This window comes from Wallemia mellicola, assembly GCF_000263375.1.
Source record: "Wallemia mellicola CBS 633.66 unplaced genomic scaffold WALSEscaffold_7, whole genome shotgun sequence".
NCBI classification, from domain to species: domain Eukaryota; kingdom Fungi; phylum Basidiomycota; class Wallemiomycetes; order Wallemiales; family Wallemiaceae; genus Wallemia; species Wallemia mellicola.
In genome coordinates this window covers 344,666-360,526 of record NW_006531964.1, presented here as the reverse complement: position 1 = coordinate 360,526, position 15,861 = coordinate 344,666, and the positions used below count along the sequence as shown (strand labels likewise).

The 15,861-nt window shown below is 43.1% G+C and overlaps 11 protein-coding genes across 11 annotated transcripts; 7 read left to right on the top strand and 4 right to left on the bottom strand.

Annotated features, from left to right (window-relative positions):
• Nucleotides 1–33: 33 nt before the first annotated feature.
• Nucleotides 34–2,774, top strand: WALSEDRAFT_32274 (hypothetical protein). The gene is made up of 4 exons (XM_006957879.1): nt 34–359; nt 406–935; nt 982–2,088; nt 2,135–2,774. Exons 3-4 carry the CDS (start codon nt 1,524–1,526, stop codon nt 2,719–2,721), a joined length of 1,152 nt encoding a protein of 383 aa, XP_006957941.1. The 5' UTR covers nt 34–359; nt 406–935; nt 982–1,523; the 3' UTR covers nt 2,722–2,774.
• WALSEDRAFT_51122 (hypothetical protein) lies at nt 45–1,264 on the top strand (the record flags this gene model as incomplete). The annotated part of the gene is made up of 3 exons (XM_006957880.1): nt 45–359; nt 406–935; nt 982–1,264. The coding sequence occupies 3 exons, from the start codon at nt 45–47 to the stop codon at nt 1,262–1,264; spliced, it is 1,128 nt and encodes a 375-aa protein (XP_006957942.1).
• A 240-nt stretch (nt 2,775–3,014) lies between the features above and the next one.
• On the top strand, nt 3,015–3,771 carry WALSEDRAFT_32273 (hypothetical protein; the record flags this gene model as incomplete). The annotated part of the gene is made up of 1 exon (XM_006957878.1): nt 3,015–3,771. A coding segment is annotated over one exon (732 nt), but the record flags the coding sequence as incomplete, so codon positions are not given.
• A 1,437-nt stretch (nt 3,772–5,208) lies between these two features.
• WALSEDRAFT_51119 (WD40 repeat-like protein) lies at nt 5,209–6,326 on the top strand (the record flags this gene model as incomplete). Its single annotated transcript, XM_006957877.1, has 5 exons — nt 5,209–5,211; nt 5,257–5,313; nt 5,359–5,489; nt 5,533–5,955; nt 5,999–6,326. The coding sequence occupies 5 exons, from the start codon at nt 5,209–5,211 to the stop codon at nt 6,324–6,326; spliced, it is 942 nt and encodes a 313-aa protein (XP_006957939.1).
• An 85-nt stretch (nt 6,327–6,411) lies between these two features.
• WALSEDRAFT_60177 (hypothetical protein) lies at nt 6,412–7,056 on the top strand. Its single transcript, XM_006957876.1, has 4 exons — nt 6,412–6,473; nt 6,518–6,543; nt 6,589–6,621; nt 6,666–7,056. The coding sequence occupies exons 1-4, from the start codon at nt 6,420–6,422 to the stop codon at nt 6,970–6,972; spliced, it is 420 nt and encodes a 139-aa protein (XP_006957938.1). The 5' UTR covers nt 6,412–6,419; the 3' UTR covers nt 6,973–7,056.
• A 1,311-nt stretch (nt 7,057–8,367) lies between these two features.
• On the bottom strand, nt 8,368–10,876 carry WALSEDRAFT_68603 (hypothetical protein). Its single transcript, XM_006957875.1, has 4 exons — nt 10,571–10,876; nt 10,036–10,530; nt 8,672–9,991; nt 8,368–8,627 (listed from the first exon to the last, which is right to left on the bottom strand). Exons 1-4 carry the CDS (start codon nt 10,869–10,871, stop codon nt 8,437–8,439), a joined length of 2,307 nt encoding a protein of 768 aa, XP_006957937.1. The 5' UTR covers nt 10,872–10,876; the 3' UTR covers nt 8,368–8,436.
• Nucleotides 10,877–10,931: 55 nt separating this feature from the next.
• WALSEDRAFT_68602 (glycoside hydrolase) lies at nt 10,932–12,020 on the bottom strand (the record flags this gene model as incomplete). The annotated part of the gene is made up of 5 exons (XM_006957874.1): nt 10,932–11,181; nt 11,227–11,360; nt 11,404–11,620; nt 11,664–11,885; nt 11,936–12,020. 5 exons carry the CDS (start codon nt 12,018–12,020, stop codon nt 11,027–11,029), a joined length of 813 nt encoding a protein of 270 aa, XP_006957936.1. The 3' UTR covers nt 10,932–11,026.
• Nucleotides 12,021–12,164: 144 nt separating this feature from the next.
• On the bottom strand, nt 12,165–12,982 carry WALSEDRAFT_37664 (Prefoldin alpha subunit). Its single transcript, XM_006957873.1, has 5 exons — nt 12,887–12,982; nt 12,739–12,841; nt 12,586–12,692; nt 12,443–12,538; nt 12,165–12,395 (listed from the first exon to the last, which is right to left on the bottom strand). The coding sequence occupies exons 1-5, from the start codon at nt 12,965–12,967 to the stop codon at nt 12,336–12,338; spliced, it is 447 nt and encodes a 148-aa protein (XP_006957935.1). The 5' UTR covers nt 12,968–12,982; the 3' UTR covers nt 12,165–12,335.
• Nucleotides 12,983–12,993: 11 nt separating this feature from the next.
• WALSEDRAFT_17722 (WD40 repeat-like protein) lies at nt 12,994–14,352 on the top strand (the record flags this gene model as incomplete). The annotated part of the gene is made up of 2 exons (XM_006957682.1): nt 12,994–14,064; nt 14,107–14,352. The coding sequence occupies 2 exons, from the start codon at nt 12,994–12,996 to the stop codon at nt 14,350–14,352; spliced, it is 1,317 nt and encodes a 438-aa protein (XP_006957744.1).
• Nucleotides 14,353–14,653: 301 nt separating this feature from the next.
• WALSEDRAFT_17734 (Rhodanese-like protein) lies at nt 14,654–14,989 on the top strand (the record flags this gene model as incomplete). The annotated part of the gene is made up of 1 exon (XM_006957683.1): nt 14,654–14,989. A coding segment is annotated over one exon (336 nt), but the record flags the coding sequence as incomplete, so codon positions are not given.
• Nucleotides 14,990–15,046: 57 nt separating this feature from the next.
• Nucleotides 15,047–15,799, bottom strand: WALSEDRAFT_63873 (ribosomal protein S8e; the record flags this gene model as incomplete). Its single annotated transcript, XM_006957872.1, has 4 exons — nt 15,047–15,109; nt 15,155–15,692; nt 15,737–15,748; nt 15,795–15,799. The coding sequence occupies 4 exons, from the start codon at nt 15,797–15,799 to the stop codon at nt 15,047–15,049; spliced, it is 618 nt and encodes a 205-aa protein (XP_006957934.1).
• Nucleotides 15,800–15,861: the final 62 nt, after the last annotated feature.

Here is a 15,861-nt window from a genome sequence, read left to right as displayed (position 1 = left end):
TAGAAATTTTTATCTGTAAGACATCATCTTGTAGAGCAACAACGATGGCGGCAGATGAGGAATTATCTGTTTCTAGCAGCACAACTGCTAGGTCGTTTGAAGAGACTGAGATAAAGCAGCAGTCCTTTATATCACGGAATGCAGGTCTCCTGATGATAGCACTTGCTCAGCTTTTTTTCTCGTCCATGTCTCTAGCCGTAAAGGTACTAGCAGACGTTGATCCACCAGTATCTGCCCTAGAACTTGTTGTAGTACGTATGGGATTGACTGGTGTACTCAGTCAGATGTACATATTAGTACATAATATATTTTCGGATGACAAAATACCCAACCCTATTTTAGGACCACTGGAAGTTAGAGTATGTTAGCTATTAATCTGATATCCACTCTAATGTGCCTATACAGGGTCTTTTATTCGCCAGAGGATTTGTCGGATTCGCCTCGATAACGGCACTCTATCACAGTTTGAAATACCTTGATTTGAGCGATGTATCTGCTCTACAATTCTTATTACCAACAATCAGCGGTTTCTCTGGTATGCTTTTTCTGAAAGAGCCTTACCTCCCAATAGAGAGATATTCCAGCATCGTCAGTTTATTAGGTGTTATATTGATTGCTAGGCCACCATTTATATTTGGGCATGAGGGCGCTCAGATAAACGTAGACTTAGGCGCTATCGGGATCAGAACATTAGCAGTCTGTGCCGTCATAGTCAGTGTATTCGGCGCTAGTCTGGCTTATGTTACTACTCGCGCTATTGGTAAACGAGCACATCCAATGCACGTAATATTGGCCTTTTCTTGGTGTTCGGTAATATTCGGTACACTCATGATGAAAATACAGGGTGAGCAGTTCGTTTTACCGAAATCATCAAAATGGACTGCATTGTTGATCGCTGTCGGAACATTTGGTTTCCTCGGCCAAATCCTTTTAACGTAAGTTGCATGTATTGCCACACAGCAGATGTCTTACAAACATCAGATTGGGTTTGCGGAGAGAGAAAGTCGGTAGAGCTTCCCTTGGGATGTACTTACAGATAGTTTTCGCCCTCATTTTTGAGAAAGTTTTCTTCAATACAACACCAGAAATGCTGTCAGTCGTTGGGGCCTCACTTATCATCGCGACAAGCACGATTGTCGCCATGAACAAGAACAAAAACAAGACAGAGGAGAAAGAAAACGACGAGCGTGAAACTCTCTTACGCGACGAAAGACAACGGTTTGCAAGCGTCGATTATGGAACTTTAGAACAGCGGAGGACATAACCAACACATCATCTCATATGTACATTTATACACAACGACATTTCATTCATTTAACATGCCGAACAAGTCTTCTAAATATCACATAGTTATCCACCTTCCTTTTTAAAAATATCACGCGTTTCATTATCTTCAAATAACGCGTCTTCGTTCTTCGCGCTTGAATATAAACTAATCAATCGAGACTAAAATACCAAAGCTTTATAGTAACTGATGCTGTTTCTTTATCTAACGACAAGGACTCCAAGCAAGAGAGTATAAAATGAGACATACACTCGCAGCATTATCTTTAAGTACAGCTATATTAGCTCAGGCCTTCGTACCTTCGAGCGAAGACTTTAAGAACCTTAATCCTACATCATCTTGGGACCACACGCCTTTCCCAGGAGCAATCCACGATGAGCCACTTGGAGGCGACTATAGTGATCCTAGCGGGATTGAACCACCGTCAGAAGAGGCACCAGATTCTCCAAATGGAGAAGGATATGAACTCGTAAAGGACATGCAAGGAGAAGAGTTCTTTGATTACTTCTACTTTTATGCGGATGAAGATCCTACACACGGCTATGTCGATTATGTCGACTCCAAGTACGCCTTCAAGGAGGGTCTTGCTGGTATGACAGACTCAGGCCGTCCATTCTTTAGAGTTGAGTCTACTCCAAAGATTACAGGTCCTCGTAAATCCATCAGATTGGAAAGCAACTTCAACTACACCGGTGGTGTTGTCCTTCTCGATGTATGGCGTGTTCCAGGTAGCGTATGTGGTTTGTGGCCAGCTTTCTGGTCAAATGGCGAGACCTATGATTGGCCAGAATGGGGTGAAATTGGTAAGTTTTTTCACATGATGCTGTTTCAGAATTGACAAAAGCATAGATATTATCGAGGGTGTAAATGCATTCACTGAAAACCAATCTTCCTTCCACACTGCAAGTGGTTGTTACATCTCTGAAGGCTCTTCAAATAAGTTCACCGGAAAATTGACACACGATGGCGAGCTCGCAAGGACATGCTCTGCCTTCGAGTCTAACAATGAAGGATGCGGTATTAAGGACAATCACAAGAACACCTACGGTACCCCACTTAACAAGCGTGACGGTGGTGTCTTCGCTATGCAATGGTTACCGGAATACGGTATCTCAACCTGGTTCTTCCCACGTGGACATATCCCGGAGGACATCGAGAAGGGAAAGCCATCTCCATCTCAATGGGGCAAGCCATATGCTCATCTCTCCAACGACGGCTGTGAAATATCTGAATACTTTAAGCACCACCAACTTATCTTTGATACCACCCTTGCTGGTGATTGGAGTGGAAGAGTTTGGGCAGAAGAGGAGATCTGGCAGGAAGAGACCTGTGCTAATATGACTGGATACGCCACAGCCGAAGAGTACATTAGAGAGGAAGGTGAAGCTTTCGAAGATGCAGTATGGGAAATTGGCTATGTCAAGCTCTACCAATGATTTTGTGCTGTGCTTTAATTGTATTATTATTAGTTACTCTTAATTTAAATTTTCGCTCGTTTTAACTTTTGAAATGTGGATGCAAATCACGCTGTATTATAACTTAATAGATTGTTTGTTATTATAAGGTGCGTTTAGATTTTATTGATATCTTCACACCGCAACTATCTAGACAATATGCCACCAAAACTCGGGAATAACCCCGTAGACAGCTTCAGGAAGGCACAGAAGAAGCAAGATATAAAGAAAGTAAGCATTTATAAAGTATAACTACATTTCACTCATATAATCAGGGGAAAGAGGCCAAAAGCAGTAACAAATCTAATCAGTTAGCATACACAGACACATTTTTGCTTGAAATTGAGATTAAAAGTCTTCAAGAGCGTAGTCAGAAAGAAGAATTAGACAAGAATCTTTCTGCTCATTTCACACAGCTTAAGGAGGAGTTCGAACGTATCAAGAAAGCGAAAGAAGAGTTTGTTGAGGAGCATCCTGAGAAGAAAGCTGAAATATATAAACATTTGAGTGCACCATCTGCACAGGCACAAGCTGCACTCGCCAGACGGAGAGATGAGAAGCCCCAGAAGCCAAAGCAGCTACTAGACAAGAAGGGTATGCCAATTAATCCAACAAAAAGTGTATATTACGATCCAGTGTACAATCCTACAGGTGTTGCTCCGCCGGGGATGCCATACGCTGAGAAGGAGAGCGATGAGAGTGAAGAAGATGATGATATACCGATGCCGTCTGCGCTCAGACCAGATGATACAAACGATAGCGTAGATGAGGATAGTGATTTAGATGATATACCAATGCCAGCAGATCCCCCACCTTCAACGCGTCAGCCTGTGAGCGCAAGTAAGGTCGCAGCGGGACCAAAGATAACCCAGACGGCGGAAATTACTGAGGCGGATAAAAAGCAAGCAGCTGCAAGTGCTACTATTAGCTCAGCTCCCCAGCTGCGTGACCTTCAAAAAGAGAGCGCCATAATGATGCCTGCTCAACTACTGAGGAAGAAGAAGTAGGATGTACCCAATGTGTAAAGATATATTTTCTGTTTCCTGCAGTAGTCCATGTGAGTTGCTCATTAACAATGTTGCTTTCGAGTTAGGTGAGATTGCGTCATAGCGTAATCATACTATCTTTGAAATATTTGATTGCTTTGTACTGCAAAAGTTTTGTATCACAGTAGATGTGCTCTTTGTCTTCTTCGAGCGTGCTTCATAATCTACACTTTGTCTGGCTCGTTGTAATATACCAGATGGAATAAAGATTATTGTGATGCTTCAATTATCGTGTATAGAAACATTCTCAAGGAAACTATTGTTTCGTCATTTGCCAATGTTTATCCTAGTTTCAGCGACAGAGAACTCACACGAGACAGTTAAGCCTGTAAGAAAATAAATGCTTGACAACTGTAATGAGAAATACCATATGAAAGAACAGTTTTCCTTTGTTTTTGATCTACCACGATGTCTTCAGCTACATATCAAAGGCAGCGTATTCTTATCGAGGAGTTAGTCAGAAGTCAATAATTGTACAGCTCTAACAAAGTTTAGCTTCCGTCAAATAACAAACACAAACTCAGATACTGCTCAACGATTCCTGAAAGTCAACGGATGGAGGTTCGACGATGCATTAGACGAATACTTTGCCAATCCACCTATACAAGTTAATAAAAGCAATTTGAACAAAGTTTGGAATAAGTACAAGGGTATGTCAATCTTTTTAGCCTTTATTTTCCTAGCTCATAAGCTGTAGATGCTGATGACGACAACTTGATGAGTGTTCCAGACGGTTTGATACAGTATGGCGAGGATCTTGGGATAGATTTGACGTCAGAGAATGCGTTAGCACTTGCACAGCTCTGCGGTGCTACTCTCCAAGCTGAGAACTGGCCAAAGGAGTCCTGGACAGCTGGTTGGTCAATTGTTGGCGGTGATTCGATCGATAAACAGAAACAATACATGGAAACTACGACGGAGAAGCTTAAAGAAGATGGCGCATACTTTACGCAGGTATACAGCCATACTTTCGAGCTTGGCAAGGGTCAAGGCGCGCGTATATTGACATTCGAGGACGCTAAAGCGTACTGGAGTATTCTGTTAGCACACCATTTGGGTGATGATGATGGCAGCGCTCCTAGCAAGTCACTTGTCAAAGAGGACGGTTCACCTTGTGAATTCACAAAGAAACATTTGGAAATATGGTTTGGGTTCCTTGAGGAGCAGAAAGTTGCGGTGACCAAAGATACCTGGCTGGAAGTGAGTGTCAATATCTCTATGTTTTCTATGTATATTCTAATAATTCCTATTCTTGCAGTTTCTCAACTTTATTAGATCAATTGATGGTCATTTCAGCACATTCGACGAGGCAGCCGCCTGGCCAAGCCTGATTGATGATTTTGTAGAGCACTTTAGAAGTTTGAAGTAAATTTATATTCCTTTAGTATCTCTTGTGACGTGTTCTTCCTTCTCTACGACGACAATGGTGAGTGACGCGCTGGGGTATTAGCGTGACTTATATAATCTACAGTCATTCACCGAATCTGCACCACCTCAATCTATTGAGACTGGCCATCAGGATGTTATTGTGAGTGGAATGACGAGTTACTTTCTATGCTGACGGTATATATAGCACGACGCACAGCTAGACTACTACGGAAAAAGATTAGCTACAGCTTCTTCAGATCGCACTATCAAAATCACAGATATCACGGACGCTCCTTCATCGACATATACCAACTCAAACGCAGTTATCTTGCAAGGGTGAGTTAGTAGGCCCTTTAGGATTTTAACTAAGATTTTATAGCCATCAGGGTCCAGTATGGCAAGTCGCCTGGGCTCATCCAAAGTACGGTTCTATACTAGCCAGCAGCAGCTATGATGGCAAGGTTTTCATTTGGAAACAGGAAGGTGCGAACTGGACGCGTATAAAGGATCATACCTTGCACACATCTTCAGTAAACTCCATCAGCTGGGCACCACACGAGCTTGGCCCTACTTTAGCCTGTGCTAGTTCAGACGGTAACGTCAGCGTACTCACTTTCCACAACGACGGTACTTGGGATGCTTCAATGTTGGCTGCCCACAAGTTGGGTGTTACTTCCGTTAGCTGGGCTCCTGCATCATCCAATTCGAATATTACTGCACCAGGCAGTGCTAATGCTAGCGCTTTAAGTCACAAATTGGTAACTGGTGGTTGCGACAGTCTGATAAAAATATGGTCACTTAAGTGGGTACAATTTGAATGTTTAATTATTACTGATATCGTCCAGTTCAGAAACAAAACAATGGCAATGCGATGATACGCTCCAGACGCACACTGATTGGGTCAGAGACGTTGCTTGGTCACCTAACGTTGGACTCTCAAAGCAATACATTGCGTCTGCATCACAAGACAAGACAGTCTACGTCCACACTCAGCAAATCGCAAATGGGGAGTGGAGCTCGACAAAAATAGATTACGACTTTAAAGACACCGTATGGAGACTGAGCTGGTCACTCTCGGGTAATGTTCTCGCCGTAAGCGCTGGTGATGGCAAAGTTACACTCTGGAAGGAGAACTTAGAAGGCGTATTCGAACTGGTTAGTGATGTTAATTGAGTAACTTTATATTGTAAATTTCATGCTTTTTTCGTTTATCAGTTGACTTATGTTTGTGACGCAATATTACCTTTGATCGCTTCACACGATACGATGATGAACGAAGCGATACACAGACGAAGCATTATGCTTGCCTGGACGCTTGATGTGAGTACTACTTTGAAATTTTTATACATCCTTAATGTGTATAGCCAGCAGCCCAGACGGCACTGGAGTAGTAAGTCGGCCTGACGTTAAGTGACCATTTGACATGATAATGTAGTTATATAACAACATTGGCAATGCCACACGATTTGTAGGTTGATATTCATCTATAGACTATACTGAGATTTCTTTCAGAGTACATATCGTAAATGTGGACACAAAAGGTACTGGAAACCTTGAACTCGAATTAAAAGAGAGAATAAATCAGCTAGAAACACAAGTAGCAGAAGGTATACAAGTTATAAGTCACACTTTATCTGGTGAGACATCGTCCGCGTTGGTTGAATTTGCAGATAAGTATTCACCAGATATGGTGGTTCTCGGAAGGAGAAATTTAGGACATTGGAAACGTATTGCATCAGATGAAGGCTTCTCACTTAGCTCACACCTTGCCACTCATATAGAATCCCCGGTTGTCATTGTTAAGTTCTACAAGGATTAGGTTTTTGGTGGGAGTCATCATTTACATTTATAAATGGGGTATCTGAGTAAACACTCATTGTATGTTGTCATCATGTTATTTTCTTCCTTATGCAAAGCTGAGAGTTTCGGATTGTTATAATTGTTTGTTAATTCACAAACAATTTTAGAATATTTACACAACGAATCATTTACCAAAATGCATGATTTATAATGATGTCAATTATTATGTCTGTAAATTCCTTCATATAGCTAATCCTGTATAGATATGTTTATTGTTGATATTATAAGCATTTCTACGTACTTAGGATGACTATGTTACAAATCAATGTAGCATGGTGCTTTAACGTGTCGCCTTAGTCAGTTATGAATGTGTTTTTGTGCATACTTATCTGGCTCTTTGAGCTGGAAAAATTTTTCTGCTACTTCAAGTCAAAACATAACATCAATCGACTTTTATATCAAAATAAAGATACACTGATAATTCATATGCATGTTACTGCAATGATTATCTTCATAAAAATGCTGTCATTTTCTAGATCTAAAATTTTTCATAAAAGAAATCATGTATAGATAACTGGAATAATACTGCAGAGAGTGGGTATGCAAGGGTAAACGTGAAGGAGTCGTTACTGTCATACAAATTATGTAAGTCTATCTGCAATAAGCTTGGGAAGTTGGAAATCATTAATTCTGACTATCCTTGGGTGTTCGATTAATTAACTTGACTATACCGTCCCCCCTCGTCCTCCTCTACCACATTTACCGCATGTTATTACGCAAAGGATAGCTGATATCGTTAGTGAACGTTTCATTTACTTTTAAATACTCACCGTTGAAGATTGCGAGGACTACTCTACCAATGGCAGAAATAATGGCCATAACGCCATGTGCTACTGCTGAAATGCATGTGTTTATACATCCGAAGATCGATGAAATTACGCCGCCCCTAGGAGTGGTTAGATGTGTACGAACGATGAGAGTGCTGCCAGTTTCAGTTTCAATGTCACATCCAATCTGAAATGAAATAATTCTCTATATGAGACTTGCTTTCGGAGACGAGGACTAGACAAAGACAACATCTTGAAGATATACAGAGGAGTTTGTCTCTAGAAACGAAGACAAAGACGAAGAAGATTAAAAACATACTGGCAGCACTATAATTGCTTACATTTTACTGAGGATGTTAGTCTAAAAGAGAGGTGCAACGCCACTCTTATATATGCCAGGCTCCATAGTTTACTCCGAACTGCGTCTTTATGCGTCATACATTCCTACCGAAGCTTCTTAGTATTTCTTTTAGAGGGATACTTTATGTTTCTGAGTATATTAAACTTCACCTCTGCTCGTTTACTACCCATAATCAAACTATGACGACACACGTTGGCAACATCTAAGCTTATATAACCAGTTGTAAGGTATTTTATGTATTTTGTATACTCGGAATAAATATTAATATATCATTAGAATTTAAAACAACTTTATCCTAATTGACATCATTGATGCGCACGAATGGTGCATTCGTGAATATGCATTTACGGGCTGAAAGAGAAAGTGCCATGGAAACAAGATCGACGTGCTCATTTGAGAATGTTAAATCTTTGTATATAGCTCTCGCACTCGTACTTCTCTTAACGTGCACGTCTGAAAGTATGCTAATTGTGATAGCGCAACGTGCTTGAGTGCGTTAGTTATCATCAATCATATAGTTCACTACTCACGCCATTCGATTCCTAGATCAGACTTTGCTTTCTGGAGGTGGTCGAAATGAATGTTTGTCCCGCTCGCTGGACACTTCTCACCTAAGTCAATAGCATGCGTCAGTGAAAGAGGATCATTCGGATCACCGTCACATCCTATTGCATCACTGCCCATCCCAGCGAAACATTGCGCGACTTCACCAGCAAGCCTTTGTAACTCTGGTGGAGAGCTACGCAGATATAATCCAGCGTGTACTAGACGTGCGATGACGGGCTGGGAATCATCCAAAAGGATCTGCATTTTGGCCAAGTCGAGAAGACGCTGACAAATTACGTAGAGCTGCGCAACTACAATTATGCTCTCCAATTCACGCCTTTTGAAATCATGCTCAGTGTCGAGAACGTTATTAAGATAAGTAGATATAAGACATGCCCGTCGGATCACGTCGAATGAAGGCATCGTCCAGAGATCACAGCTGAACATGTCAGTCACCTTGTCGACGAGATTCCCACTAGTGTCCGCTTGTTTATATGCACTTGGATTGTAGTTACCAAGTATCAGGTTACGATATGTGTCCGCAAATGAGCTGAAATATGCTTCGAGGTGTTGCACAAGCGTGTCTTTACTGTCTGATTGGAGTATACTCCGCGTACGCTCCATTACATGTTGCGTACTCGATATCGATGATGTCCAGATATCAGTTGGGTTTAGTATATTATTATTAATTTCTGCAATTAGTGATGCTACTTCAGTTTCTTCCTTCTCCTGCGGTAATAGTGTATCAACTATGGAAAGTACTGACTGTTGCTGCGATTCTTCGATATACTCTATGTCTTCCGGAGAATACACATGGAAGAGCCAGATGTAGGTGTTTGTATTAGGGATTTTGCGAGCAGAATAAACAAATGGGGCGTGCATCTTGCCTAAGCCCTTTTTGAATACGTTTTTTGCGGTTTCAACAAACACATCGCGTTGCCTTCTCGTCGCCTGGACAGAGAGATCTTCTACGACTGATGAGTTGTCGAGGTCGACAAACTTGATGCCGCCGTCCGTGAACCATAAGACAAGTAGTGAGGGAGACACTCTGTCAAGCCCAACCACCATCGTAAGGTTCTTAATGTCTACTTCCTTGACGGTACCATCTGGAGGGAGGAAGAAGAGGGAGCCGGGGGTAGTCCAGATGAGGATATCATCAATGTACTTGAAAGATGTAACTGTTTGGCCATTTGAGTTGTTAATCATATGTGGCTGCTCTGAAATTACGTGTAAGCCGTTGGTGTGCGTGATTGTTGTTTTGTAGATATCATAATCTGTACTCGTGTAGTATATATCGAGCACATCTAGTTATATCGTTAGATATTTAGCGATGCTACTAATTACTCACATCCATTATCCTGCTTTCGCCAGTCAGACAAGGCAATGAGCGAAATCCAAGACTTTGAGTGACCATCGATACACATAACGAGATCCATCTGACCATGCTGGAGATGCTTCCATATTAGTAACTCTCCCGATTTCGTTCCCGTTACCAAAATTGATATATCACTAGGTGCGACCACGTCTTGGTGCGTACTTGGGTTCGTGGACCAGGCTATAGAAAGTACCTGCGAGCGTAGTGCCCCTTTGAGCTGCTCATTAGGGTCTGAACTCTCGAGCAAAGCTGCATTTTCTTCTCTCAAACGCGCAGACGCGTCGAAAGTCGGCAACCACTTCCCGATGAAGAAGTTAACTTTTGGCGCTACTATGAAGAAATCGCAATTTGTGGTCAATACGGCGAGGAGACATCCACCATAGCTTGTCAACCCCGCTGGCGACCAAGTAGTACTCTTCCAACCATTCCAGAGGTAGGTGTCTGTCGTAGGCTCAACAATGCTGGGATCTACACAGGTTAGAGAATCAATGATGAGGTGACTACTTACGCGGATAATGTGCTGTATAGATATATGGGCTCGGAAAATCAGATAAGGCAACCTGAGTGTCGAAGAGGTTGTACCCTCCTGGGGATGTATTCCTAGCTGCGTCCTCAACGATACTACGCGAACGAGGCTTCCATAACGCCTTTGCCTGATCTTGATTGAGATACACACCGGTATTCGCAGTAAGAATGTCTATCCGCCGACGATGCGCGACGGCTATCTGACCATTTGGAGATATACCATTAAGAATAGTCTCTCCGATAGCCAGAGGCGCGGTATCGAAGTTGACGCACAATTTTGTCATCAGTGACGTCGTCGTTTGATTTGAAGAAGCTGATAAGAGACATTCATTTGAAAACAAGAAGGAAGAGTGAAATATTAAAAAAAGAAAATCCGATATATAGAAGGATCATAACAATGGGAGCCTGCCATTATGATATCTGAAAGCTAGAAGCTAATTTAGTGTTGACCTGCGTGGTGACGGCGTCTGGCGACTGGCTCTTCGCGCTTTTGGTAAGCGTTTGAGATCGCACCGTTGGCGAGAGTTGGGCCTGGGATAGACATTGAGCTGACGTCGGCACTATAGATACTGCCGAAGAGAGTACCATCATCGCCTGATTTCTTGTCAGGAATTTTTTTCATGAATATGACACACTCACCTGCGTTGGAGTAGACATTGCCTGGAATAGAGACAGATTGTCCTTGGAGACTACCAGTACCACCGTTGATGTAGACTTGGATACAGTGTGGGTAGAATTGTGGGGCACCTTGAGAGTGCAAAGCAATGATCTCGCTGTGTGGTTGTCAGAAATGCACCACAGGTAGGAGTTACCTACTGTCTGATCAAGTAGGAACCTTGTTGAATGTTCTCCGCTGGTGGGAGGTTTAAGGTCCAGCTGGCACCTTGAGCGACCAATTGGTCGGATGCCCATTGGCCGGTGTTAGCGTCGTAACCGGCTTCATCGATCTTGAACCATCCGTTGACGATGTCTTGAACGTTGTTGCAGTCGTCGTGGCCAGGTCCACAGAACTTGGCGTAAGTGAGGACAGGACCTGAGACAAGTTAGGTATTTCATCAAAGAGGAATGACACGCACCTTTGTGATCAGATGGCCATCTGTCCCATTGGATGATAAATGGTGAGCCTGGTGCAGCGTCTGCGGTCATCTCAGCTGGTGTTTGGGTACCAACTTTGTTGCAAGTGAGCATAGGGTCGTCCTTGCTGTAAAGTGGACCATCATCAGACATTGGACGGTTGACCTTTGGTGCGTGTGGTTGCCATGGGTCAACTTGTGGATCGTAAGCAGGGTAACCTTGTCCTGTGCGCGTAGTCAGCTGTCAAGTTTCTAAGGTATGTCTGACAACGCACCGTTGATGGTGAAGGATTGTGGTACACCGTGGGCACTAATACCAGCGACTGTGGCTGCGAGGGCTAAGAAAGATGAAAATTTCATTTTGTGTTGATTTAAACGAGGGTGGAGCTTCTAGAGAGGAGTTATAATTAAGTACACATTCTTTATGATAAAAATTATTTGTACTAACCCTTCTTTGGTTTTGTAGATCAAGTGGTTATCTATCAAAGAGGCAATTTGACTGCGAGTGGCCTGCACGGGCCGTTTGATCAGGGTTTGTTGAGATATTAAAAATGGGCATTTATGCGATCAGCTATGCTGTTAAATATGTTACATTCCACGCCATGATACTGAGACATGCTATTTTAGGTCTTATTTGAGGAATTTGAGGACGCTCGGGTGTTCCTGAAAAGCTATTTATGGTTTCTCGCCGGCACTAAGCTTAGCTTGCATTATCTGCACTACAACATTTGCATTCTTTCTCAGTTGTTAATATACATTCCTATTCTAAAAAAGTAACTCACGTCTTGTTTCTTCTCGAGTGTCTGTTGAAGTGTCTCCAGATTCTTGTTTACGTAATCAACCTTGCTCTTGTAGTGTTTATCAGCTTCCTGGGTTGTCTGAATCGGGGTATGAATAATGGTGCTTTTGCTACGTGGATGCCTACCTTCTTGACGTAATAGCCAGTACCAATATCGACTAGAACATTCTCAACGTCTGTAAGCTTCCCTGGAACGTATAGCGAGGTTGTCAATGGCACGAGCACCTTTTTCTCTGCACGTGTTGTCAGAAGACGCGAGAAAAAAAACACCGAAGGCACCTTTATTCGCAGGGTTTATTTCAGCGACGGCAGAAGCCGACTGTTTGAACTGTATCATAGCTCTTCTGAGTTGTGCATATGATTGTGTGAGGTGTGAAAGTTCCTATGTATTCTTAGTTGGTTGCTAGTAAACGGTACTAATAATTACTTCGTCGATTTGCTTTTTAACACCAGACAATTGCTGGAGCGATAATTGGCTGACATCGATAGCCTTGCCTTCTGAAGCCATCACTGTTGCTCTTTAACTTCTACGAAATGGAGCAGAGCAGGGAAATACTACGGGAGCTGACACCACGGTTGTTAGCTTCAGATTTAGCAGGTGCTAAGGAGAGAGTTGACAGAGTAACAAATGAGGATCTGAGCAGCTATCCTATCCCTAGTACGTCGTCGTCGACGACGACACCGCTTATTAGAGGATATGAGGCGACTCGTCCGAGCAACTACAATAGACGCAAACTAGCTAGTAATGAACTATCAAAATTGCAGTCTCTCAATTCTACAAAGCGGGATGTACTTTCTGAGGAAATCGACAGAGTCGAGAACCAAATAAGCAAGCTGAATACAGTGAAGAAGAACCTACAGATCGAGTTAAGGAAGACGCAGGAGATTGATCTCGAGTTAAGTGATCAACTGAGCCAGAATCCATTCAGTCATCCCGAATACGCGACGTTTCTTCCTGACGAACATGACGATTTGCCAATTAACAAGCCATTCATGTCTATGCAAGCTCACGGGAGTGCTATAAACGACCTCACGCTCGACAAACCCTATGGACATCTTATCACTGCGAGCGAAGATCCAAGTATGCGAGTATGGAACATGAGTACCGGGCTGGAGGAAGGCCAGCTCATAGGCCATACAGCGGGCGTCACTCGTGTCCAGATGGAGCAAAATCGTTGTGTTTCCGGTAGCGAAGATGCAACATTGCACATCTGGGATACCCACAACCGGTCGAATTTGGCTGTATTCACAGGCCACACTCAGCGCATAGATGCACTTCAATTCAGCCAATCGAATCTAGTTAGCGGTGCATCAGACAAAACGGTTAGATTGTGGGATATGACTAGCGGGCAATGCAAATTAACGATGGATCTACTCGCTTATGTCGAACGGCCACAATTACGTAATGCGGGACCACCGTTTATTGGCGGATTACAGTTTTACTACAACGCTTTGATTACTGGTTCGGCAGACTCAGTCGTGCGTATGTGGGACATGCGAACTGGATTACCACATAGAAACCTCCTTGGACATAGTGAGCCAGTGACATGTCTCTCATTTGACCAGACCCATGTTGTTTCTGGTAGTGCAGACGGTAGCGTCAATGTGGGTGTACTTTAACTACAAAAACAGTCTAACAATGTATAGATTTGGGATTTACGTACTGGAAAAGTACTCAATAGCCTGCACTTCGAAAGTCCAATAAAGGACTTGCAGTTTGACAGTCGGAAAATAATGATAGCAGGTGTTAACGACGGTCTGGCGCTTTACAATAGAGTGTCTGATGAGTATGAGTCGCTGAAGATTGGGTCGACAGTGAACACGCTCGAGTACCTGGATACTTATATGGTTACAGGTTCGGATAATGGAGAAATAAAGTGTTGGGCGATTTAAATTGTACAAAATTGCATGAAATAGCATTATTTAGTTTGTTACACCTTGGACTGATTCTCTCATCAGTAATGAATTTCCTGATCAATCAAACGACACGCAGAGCATTCCCGATGGCACAGAGGACATTCCAGACGACAGCCAAGACGATGTTCAGCGATGGATTCTGGGATGCGCCTAAACTGACTTACAAGGATATCAAACCGCTGACGAAAGCACCAACAGAGGTGAGTAGAGCTCTCGTAGGAAGATATAACTCATCTTGGATAGGACAGAGTATTAATTGGTATGTTAGTTATGACTGTGTATACACTTCTCACAACGAATAGACGTCCGTGAGGCAAATGAAGTAATCCAAGGTGGCATCCCATCAAGTGTGAACCTTCCACTCTCCAACTTTGAACACGCACTCGATCTCGACGACGCAGAGTTTAGACACCTGTACGGTTTCGACAAGCCAACGAACGGTATAGACGATAAGCGTAACTTTATATTCTACTGTCGCAGCGGGAAACGCTCAGCTACAGCCTGCGACTTGGCTATCAGAAGGGGCATTAAGAACATTCACAACTACCAAGGCAGCTACATCGACTGGTTGGAGCAAGAGAGCAAGAACAAAGAAGAGGAGGATGATGATTAGAGTTTTGTAGAGCCTAATATATGAAAAGTATTCATTCGAACATATGTAATACAGTTTTTAGGCCTTCTTACCAGCACGGAGCTTACGAATGTAGAACTCGAGTTCCTTGCCTTCGAGGATCTAAAAATTGTTAGAAGTGCGCGAAAATTTGCGGGAAAGACTTACAACACCGTCACAACGACCTGATTGACCTGGTCTTGAGTTGATCATAGCGTAGAGACGGCCAGCGGCGAATTGGGACTCGAGGAGTGGGTCGATCTTACCGGTCTTCTTACGCTCGTCTTGCTTAGCGGTGACGGATCTTGACTTCTTGACTTCCTCGGTTTGTTGTTCACCCTCCTTACGGCCCTTTCTGGTGACAGGTTGACCGTAGTGAGCCTCGTACCATTGACGGAATGGGTGGGCATCAATTTGGATGACGGCGCCCTTTACGAGGGTGTTAGTTCTGACCAACTCGTTGTTTGATGCGTTGTAGACGACACCGATCAAACGAGTCTTTCTGGTGCAGTGTTCTGAACCCCAAGCGAAGTTACCAGAGTCTAATCTAAGAGCTCTGTACTTCAAGTTTCCACCGCGAACTCTAACGGTTCTAACTCTCTTTTGGCCAAGACGAGTGTTGGCGGCTTGACGACCGAGTTCGTGGACACGCTTCTTGCGGAATTGGGCGCGCTTAGCACCTGTAGCTGAACGTTTGTGGAGGGAGCTAGAGAGTGTGAGGAGGGTAGAGAGAAGACTAGGGATACTCACTCGCGAGTGATACTAGACGGAGTCAGAGGATAGTTAGCAAAGTCTCTAGAGTACTCACCCCATGGTCTATAAACTAGTCAGTAAACTGGCAGAATAAATTTTAATCTCACTCACTCGTGCTACTT

Bases quoted from the DNA above. Each gene is read 5' to 3' on its own strand.
- WALSEDRAFT_60177 (XM_006957876.1), top strand. From the start codon at position 6,420: ATGATGAACGAAGCGATACACAGACGAAGCATTATGCTTGCCTGGACG. The intron at 6,544-6,588 runs GTAAGTCGGCCT...ATGATAATGTAG, and splicing joins GCCCAGACGGCACTGGAGTA to TTATATAACAACATTGGCAA. The intron at 6,622-6,665 runs GTAGGTTGATAT...GATTTCTTTCAG, and splicing joins TTGGCAATGCCACACGATTT to AGTACATATCGTAAATGTGG.
- WALSEDRAFT_32274 (XM_006957879.1), top strand. From the start codon at position 1,524: ATGAGACATACACTCGCAGCATTATCTTTAAGTACAGCTATATTAGCT. The intron at 2,089-2,134 runs GTAAGTTTTTTC...ACAAAAGCATAG, and splicing joins GCCAGAATGGGGTGAAATTG to ATATTATCGAGGGTGTAAAT.
- WALSEDRAFT_37664 (XM_006957873.1), bottom strand. From the start codon at position 12,967: ATGGCTTCAGAAGGCAAGGCTATCGATGTCAGCCAATTATCGCTCCAG. The intron at 12,539-12,585 runs GTAGGCATCCAC...ACCCCGATTCAG, and splicing joins CTGGCTATTACGTCAAGAAG to ACAACCCAGGAAGCTGATAA. The intron at 12,396-12,442 runs GTGAGTTACTTT...CAACTGAGAAAG, and splicing joins CACTCGAGAAGAAACAAGAC to AATGCAAATGTTGTAGTGCA.
- WALSEDRAFT_68603 (XM_006957875.1), bottom strand. From the start codon at position 10,871: ATGACAAAATTGTGCGTCAACTTCGATACCGCGCCTCTGGCTATCGGA. The intron at 10,531-10,570 runs GTAAGTAGTCAC...TAACCTGTGTAG, and splicing joins CTATACAGCACATTATCCGC to ATCCCAGCATTGTTGAGCCT. The intron at 9,992-10,035 runs GTGAGTAATTAG...CGATATAACTAG, and splicing joins GCGAAAGCAGGATAATGGAT to ATGTGCTCGATATATACTAC.